Source organism: Lolium rigidum, chromosome 3, assembly GCF_022539505.1.
Source record: "Lolium rigidum isolate FL_2022 chromosome 3, APGP_CSIRO_Lrig_0.1, whole genome shotgun sequence".
Classification (NCBI taxonomy): domain Eukaryota; kingdom Viridiplantae; phylum Streptophyta; class Magnoliopsida; order Poales; family Poaceae; genus Lolium; species Lolium rigidum.
In genome coordinates, this window is record NC_061510.1 from 377,179,723 (window position 1) to 377,188,314 (window position 8,592).

At 51.6% G+C, this 8,592-nt stretch overlaps 1 protein-coding gene across 1 annotated transcript; it reads right to left on the reverse strand.

The window, feature by feature from the left end:
• Positions 1 to 239: 239 nt before the first annotated feature.
• Positions 240 to 1,322, reverse strand: LOC124700592 (zinc finger protein 1-like). The gene has a single exon (XM_047232687.1). The coding sequence runs from the start codon at positions 1,232 to 1,234 to the stop codon at positions 416 to 418; it is 819 nt and encodes a 272-aa protein (XP_047088643.1). The 5' UTR covers positions 1,235 to 1,322; the 3' UTR covers positions 240 to 415.
• Positions 1,323 to 8,592: the final 7,270 nt, after the last annotated feature.

The following is an 8,592-nucleotide window of genomic DNA, read 5'->3' on the forward strand; positions in this document are numbered from 1 at the left end:
TGAAGAAACCCGAATTTCAGCTCAAATAATCTCCAATTTCCATTCATGTGTATGTTACAGAGTACTATATACTACTAATAGTAGTTCATCATCAATCTCTATACGAGTGTGTATGTATGAACTACTATTGACTACGTACAATACACTGACGGCCACAGAACAAAGTAGTCTGCCATCGTTACAAAGAACCAACCAACAAGATCCACCTAAACCTGTATGACTATGAGTATATATATGTCTACCTACTATGATGTACTGTATCACTCACTCGCTCAATCTGTACATGAGCAGGAACAAATTAAACCAAACGAATGAATCGAATAGTGTTGACCAAACGGGCGGAAGGACTCTGAGATGGACCAAAAACTTGTGCTGGCTGGATCGATGGGATCCATGCATGCAGCTAGATGTTGAATCACGCGGTGAGGAGGCGTGGCTTCTTGAAGGCGAGCGGGCTCTGCACCTCCTCCTCGTCCTCCCACATCATCTTGTTGCCCTTGGCGCACGGGCGCCACACGAACTCCGGCACGGCCGGGATGTTGAGGTCGAACGCGGCCCGGGCGGCGGAGGAGCCCGCGTTGGCGCCGGTGCTCCCCACCTCGGACTCGGCGGCCGCCGCGACGGCCAGCAGCTCGGTGTTGGACGAGGCGGTCGCGGTGGCGGTGGCGGTCACGCCGCCGTCGTAGTGCTTCCGCTTGTGCCCGCCGAGCGCCTGCCCGGTGGGGAACTCCTTGTGGCAGATGGAGCACCTGTGGACCCTGCCGGTGGTTGTGCCGTCGGAGGACGCCGCGGTGGACGACGTGGCCGGCTCGGCGGGCGCCACGACGGCGGTGGCGACGACGGGGGGCGCGAGTGGAGCGGTGGGATCGGCGGGAGGGGCCGGCTGCTTCACCCGGTGGCTCGTCTTGTGACCGCCCAGCGCCTGGTAGGAGCCGAAGGACTTGCCGCAGACGGAGCACCTGAACTCGGCGGCGGGCGATGACAGCGAGGGCTGCGGCGCCTGGACGCGGTGGTTTCCGCCGCTGCGGGAGAGCATGAGGAGGCAGAGCGCGAGGTTCTCCTCCTCGGAGCGGTGGCGGCGCGAGCGCTTCTTCTTGGCCCAGCCCTGCAGCACGTGGCCGCTCTCCTCGCCGCTGCTGAGGCTGAGGGCCGCCGAGGTCTCGTCGTGGTGGTGGTGGTGCTCTGCGGTGGCCGGGATCAGGGCGTGGAGCGCTTCCATGGCCGAAGAAGACATGGCACCGGCTTCAGAAGCTGATGATCGAGGAGCTAAGCGCAGGAGAGGAGAAGATGGACGCGTTCGTGCGTGGGACTTGTTCTTGGTGAGCTGAGCGGTGGCTGGAGTGTGGTGGTGTGGGGGAGTGGTGGAGTGAGATGGGTTTTAAAGCGGCGGGAGAAGAAGTTGCGTCGCAGGTGGGGCAAGGTGGGCGATGATCATGCGGCGTGGGCGCGCGCACGAGGCGGGGGGGCGCGCGGGGAGGCTGACGGGCGGGGCCGGCGGCAGTGGTTGGTTCGTTAGTTAGGAGCCGGTGGAGTGGCGGCGAAGGCTGTGGTATGGTGGGTGGTGGAGGAGAGGTTGGCTTGGGCCTTGGGAACGAACGAATAAGTCGTGGTCAACGTGGAGGGGAAGACACGGCCGTGGAGTGTGGGAGTGTGATGCCGGCCAAGAGTGAGGACTGAAGGTGGAGGGGGCTGCCTGCCAAGTGTGGACTCTGGGAAGCGGTCGTCGTCTGCTGGGCGGATTGGTGGTGCAACGGTGTGGGCCCGGCAATGGCGTTTTCTATCAATACCATTGATTAAGGCATTTTTAGTGGGAGAACCATTTTACTCCCTCTGTATTTCATTATAAAACGTTATACCATATTGTTTAGCTAAAACGTCTAACGTTCTAATACGGCGGAAGTACTTTTCTCTCTAGTCGTTTATATTGCGACTAATATTAGGACACAGAAACCTGACCTAGAAGTGTGCTTTAAACGAGTAAATGAAAAAAAAACTACCACGATTCAGACAATCATGTCACGTAACTACCAAATGTGATCGTTTTGTCACATGACTACCATTATTGCAGCGGGCGTCATCTAACCGGTGGCAGTCGTGAAGGACTAGGCGGTGGCGCTGCGTCCCAGGCGCGAGGGAGCTAGATGACCGTGGACTGGACGCACCGGCAGCGGCCTCTTGGCTCACCGGCGGCCTAGTTCGGGTGGGATGGTAGGAAGGAGAAGACATCTCCTTTATTTTTTTCTTTGTCTTGTGTTTTAATTATATAATAGATGGGAATTTATATTTCTTATTTTCTTCTCTTTGGAAATTGGATATGTGTGTGACAAAAAAATTTTGAGGTTGTTTTCGCAAAATGAAACTAGGAGCTAGGTATTCACCTGCCACGTAGTCCTGACATGTGGGCCCGAATAGTCAGAAAACGTTTTACGCGTCTAAATAACGAAATCGGTGCTCTTTGTCACGAATATACCCCAATAGTGGTAGTCATGTGACAAAACGATCACATTTGGTAGTTACGTGACACGAATGCCTCAATTGTGGTAGTCATTCGAGTAGTTTTTTTTGTCATTTACTCGATTTAAACGGACAAACTGTCTGCACGTGACCTATTTTGGGACAAAATTTTATCCAGCTTGGGGTTGGTGCAGATAGTTATGCGCATCCGCATGCGGCACACCGGCCGACGTCCGACATGTACCACTTGTCACCCACCCACACTTCTCTCTCCTCGTCTTTTCTTTCTTTTCCGCTTCTTCTTTCGATGTGAAGGTTCATCACCGATGTCGTTCAATCGATGTTGCCTTTGTGCTCACCTGCTTGTTGCCGATGCCCATCGCGCATGGACGCACTCCGCCTCACTCATCGCGTCCTCCTTCGTCTTCTCAGTCTTCTAGGGGCTCGGCGCAGGAGGCGGTGATGCTTCCCTGCTCGTCGTGCGGGCCACCGGTCAGGCGGGTCTACAGGGGTGTGTGAAACTCCTCCACCACAGCCGAAGGGCAGCCGCGACTCGGGCTGAAGGCCAAGCTCCATCCTTTTCCACGTGAGCTGGCACTTCTAGCATGCCATTGTCAAATCAAGCACTTCTAGCATCTAGTTTGTGGCTACAAATTTCTCGTAGCATATGATGCTTAGCCAGATAATTTTGCTTGCTATACCGAAAAGACAAATGATGCACTATAAGAGATTAAGATTTAGTTAGAATAAAAAAATGCAGTATATGATATGCAAGTCTAATTTGTCATATAGTAATCCAAATAGGAAGCACCGCTGGGTTCACCTTCACCCCAAATGGACAAGTGGAAGACATAGCCTGCAAAAATATCCACATGTGAGTAATGAAGTAAGACGAACAAATTTTTTTTCCCGAAATGGGTCACACGCTGGAAATGGCCTAACTGAGGCAGACGAGTCGGGGTTGCCGTACGTAATTGACCTTCACGCACATTGGATGGTTCCAAATAAAATAAAGTAAAAACTCCGAGGCAGCCTCCTACGTGTACGTGACATGTCTTTTGGGTAAGAGCAACATCCAAGTTGTGTAGGTCTTGACAAAAAATGAATTAGCTCGTGGGTGCGCAAAGTATTAATTAGCACATGTGTAGAGAAGGCCGACATGGTCTTGGCCTCGTGCTCGCTCTTGGCAGTGGAGGCACAGGCGGTTCCGAGAACCGGTGAGTATCCACGTCAAACTCCAACCGGTAGCAAGTCAGCTCGCAGCCTCAGACCACGCAACCGGGATGGAGGGTCCCCAGGTGCGTGCTTGGAAGATTCCAACGCTCTGGTCACCTCGGGGTCAATTAAAAATACCCCATCCATGATCCATCCCCTCTGAGCTTCCGTCGCCACAAGTGGCCTCGTTCGGCAATGTGGATCTTCTGCAGTGGTTGCTGCTCAGGATCACATTTAACTAGCCGGCGGCATGGATCATTTGTCCATTTGGGGTATATACTATGCTGGTCCTACTGGTCTCCATGGGCTGTTCGGCAACAGCGCCGCCGGAGGTGATCACCCTCACTTTCCTCCCTCCCCTCCCCTCTCCTCTAGTTTTAGAGTTGTCTGCAAGGGCATTCCAGCTGGCTGATTCAAAACCGGCGATTCAAACGGTTTATTTCTGTTCATTTCGGTCAGTTCGTGATAGAATTTAAGAGGCGGACCGTTTTGGTCGGAAGTGCGTCCAGCGGTCTGACATATGTTTCCCTTCCCGCCTGTTGTCAAGGATTGATGCTCTGACGCCAATGGCGCGCGTCCTGGATGATTCCTCTGCCGGTTGGTTCCCACCCTCGGTGGCTCATGTTGTCTAGCGTCATGCCGGGAGGAAAACTCCACATCCTGCCGGCTGGATTTCTTGGTGGGATTCTCCGTTTTGCTCTCGTCACGGTGCTCCATCGGCTAGAGACAGATGCGGAGGTGGGCGAGACGGAGAGCTACTCCCTCAATAAGGTCGTTTTCTTGATTCTTGCTAGCTTGTTCTTCATCGAATTAGGCAACACTGCTCGTCTCTTTTAGCTCAGCCATGGCAGCAGGAGGAAGGAGATATGAACAATGTCATGCCTCATGTTGTGCGAAGGTGGTCGGAGGAGCCGCCGGAGTTTGCAACTTCTGTAGAATTTCACAAGAGATCCTCGTTGAGCCGCAGTTTGCAGGATTGAGCCTCGATCCAAGATTTATTTTTGCTATACAGGAATACATAGTCTTTGACGGACGTGTCGCAGCTAGGCTTGTTAGGTCGCTCCAAGACCGTGGGCTGTTTTAACCGACTTGACACTTGTGACGTGGGTGTGGTCCACGTTGCCTATGGTTTCCTGAGCCGCTCTATGTAAATTCCCACGCGGCTGTCGCCGAAAACATACCTTATACACGAGGTATGGTTTTGCCACCCCTCTCTGCTTGCGTCGGCACCGTAGTCTACCCCATCTGATTCTTGTTATAGTTGCGGATGTTATGTCGTTTGCACTAGTGATGTTCATTTTGATTAGGGGGTCTCATATGTTTGAGTTTCATGTGATGGTAGCTATCATTTTCATGTATTTAATATTGTGGAGTTAATCATGATAATGTATTGTGATTGTGAAGTTATCCAAGAAAAAGGACGCAGCTAAGTTATGAAAAATTGTAGCTAAATCCGCAATTCTACGGTTTAGAGTATAGGTAGTGGAGTGGTTTTCTAGGGTAGAGAAGTGCATTTCCTAGAATTGGCAGTGCTCGCGGGTCTCCTCCATTTCCACGGCTGAAACTAGTTATCTGACGGACGGAAGATGCGTGGCAGGACTGATCGGGGACGAACCACTTGTGTTGTTGCTGGTATACTAACCGGCCAGCAGCGTGCAGGCGTGGTTATGTGTGGCTAATAAAGTAGAGGATATATAGTGTTAATCGTTGACGTAGTACGGGCATGACACCTGCATCTTATCGCAGAAGTTCACACCGTCGGCGCGCGCGTGCAATTTGCACGCACGTCACGCGCCGCGCGCGTTGCAGAGCCAAAACTAATGAACACACGAGAGACGTCGGTCGCTTGAGGAGATGAAACGCCCATGTACGTATTAGGCCGGTAACCGGCCGACGTACGTAGGTACGCAACGGGTGCGTATGCGATTACGCGCGTACGCGCGCGGTGGGCAGGGTAGGGCAGGGCTAGCGAGCAAGTCGTCCGCTCGCCTGATTGGGCTACGTATATGTACGGCCGGGGCGATCGAGTATTAGAGATGGTACTTTGTACGTTCCGTCAGCCAACGGACTTTTCCGCCAAGGTGGGCAGGCAGCCGGTTGGGTTCGCCGGCTCGACTGCTTCGGCGTCTTTCCTTTTTACGTATATAACCTAGAGAGCTTTATTCAAATAAAACCAACCCTAAGTCCCTAACTGATCAGCCTGAGTACTACTAGCTGAAAGTCTGGAATACAATATAACCAGCTGCTAGAAACTGTTGATGTGCAAGCAAGCTTTGCACAAAGATGGGTAGAGTTATTAGATGATCTAGAAACATGGTGAAAAATAAACGAATTGAAACTAACAACTAGCTCTCCAACTTCTTGAAGGATAGGTGCCACAACCAATCGAGAATCATGGCGATTGTTCCAGAGGGAAATAACCTCCAGGCAATCTGTCTCCATCACCACTTTAGAATAGTGAGCGAAAATGACACCATCTCGCACAGCTAAAGTTTCAGCGATGTGCGGGATCAGTAATACCCTCGTAGGGCTTGCTCCAAGCACCAAGGAAGGCCGAGCGTGATCTCGCAACCCCTCTGGCGCCTCCTTTCCGAGCAACCAATGACAGACCCCCATCTGTATTAATTTTGATAAAGTCCTCCTCAGGCGGTCACCATCCATGGCCTGGCAAGGTAGCTGCACATCTCTTTGGAATATCCAGCACTGCTAGCGATTTTTTGACCATCTTGACTGAATGAACAGGGTCATAACCCTGTCATGTGTCCAACTATTTTGAACTCCAGATCACCCACATTGTAGTAATCATCTTAGCCCGATCTGAGTCAGAAAAGCCCCAGTCACAAGTAATATCTCCCGCCCATGTAAGCGGATGAAGCTTAGGCAGCATGAAATCTAGCCAGCCCTATGCTTCTTCCCAGAATCTGCGTGCATGCTCATGATGAACCAAAGCATGCATAAGATCCTCGTCCATAGCTAAGCAGATTTTGCATCTACTTATTTCAGCGATATGCCTATGCTTCAAGACAGCCTCAACAAGGAGAATGCCACGAAGAACCCTCTACTAGAAGACACGTACTTTTGGAATAACATTTAGTTTTCAGAGAGTAGACCACATCTGTTTTCAGAAGCTGAGGATTCGATAATCATCCCTTCATCTAGAGCTAATTGCTCGTTGCGATTCATTAGAGCACGATACGCTGTTTTAACAGAATATATACCTAATTTCTCCAAAGACCAGACATATGAGTCAACTCCCCCATCACGTCTCAAAGGAATATTTAAAATAGCATCTGCTTCTGACCATCTCAATCTTCCAGGAACCAATATCATGATCAATTAGTTCAGAGACCATGTTTATTTCCTCAAGTTCATCACCATTCATAAGTTGTACCGACCTTCTCATCGAACGACACCCTGGTATCCACTGATCGTGCCAAACTGACACTGAGTTTCGGCTATTTCCGCGCGAGGCAAGGCAAGCGTGGTCGAGCCGAGCTTTATTTTTGCTATACATGAATACAGAGTCTTTGATGGGCGTGTCACTGCTAGTTTGTTCAGGTCGCTCCCACATCGTGGGCTGTTTTAACCGACTTGAAACTTGTGGCGTGGGTGTGGCCCACGTTGCTTAAGGTTTTCTGAGATGCTCTATTTAAATTCCCACACGGTTGGCGCCGAAACATACCTCATACACAAGGTATGGTTTTGCCATCCCTCTCTGCTTGCCCAGGCACCGTAGTCTACCCCATCTCGCCCGCTGGCTTGCACCGACAAACGAGAGAGCTAATTTATGACTTTTGCATTGCCATGTGATGGTAGCTATCATTGTCATGTATTTAATATTGTGGAATTAATCATGATAATATATTATAAAATTATCCAACAAAAAACACGTACCTAATTTATGAATTTTTTACAGTAGCCAAATCCGCAATTCTAAGGTTTAGTATACAGGTAGTGCACTGGTTTTCAGGGGTAGAGAAGTGCATTTCCGAGTTAAATTGGCAGTGCTCGCGTTTCTCCTCCACTTCCACGGATGAACTACTTTTTCTCACGGACGGAACATGCGTAGTGGCAGAACCGATCGGGGACGAACCACCACTTGTGTTGTTGCTGGTATACTAACCTAGCACCAGCAGCGTGTAGGAGGCGTGGTTACGTGTGGCTAATAAAGTGAAGGATATACAGTATATATTGTTAAGCGTTGACGTATCGGCATGACACCCCTATCTTATCGCAGACGTTCACACCCTCGGCGCGGGCGGGCAATTTGCACACACTTGATCGCCCGCGCGTCACCGGGCACGTCACGCGCCGCGTTGGTTGCGAGAGAGCCGAAACCAGTGAGTTCTTGACGTCGATCGCTTGACGGGATGAAACCAGTGAGAATTCGGCCGACTTACGTACGCAACGGCTGCGTATGCGATTACGCGCGTACGCGCGCGCGCGGTCGGCAAGTCGTCTCGCCTTGCCTGCCCCTGATTGGGCTACGTATATGTACGGGGCGATCGAGTATGCGAGATGGTACTTGGTACGTTCCGTCGGGTAGTGGACTTTTCCAGAAAGGTGGGCAGGCAGCCTGTTGGGTTCGGCGGCTCGACTGCTCCGGCGTCTTTCCGCGCGAGGCAAGGCATGCAAGCGAGGGCGGAGACGGCAAGCCACACGTCGCCGTCGGGTCTGTTCGAGCATATGCGTGCCCCTTTCCCCATTTCCACACGTGTTCCTCGCGCTATCCACCACCACGCCCTGCCCAGTACGACTCGTCGCCATCGAGTAGCTCGCGCGTAGCGCGCACGCAGGTTAGCAGCAGTAGGCCAAAACCTAACCAGCGAGGGACTGGAGTGAGTGAGGGAGTGAGTGGCCAGCCTAACACCCACTTCCTCACTGGGCTGCCGTGCCGTGGCTGTTCATCGCTGGGCGCTGGCA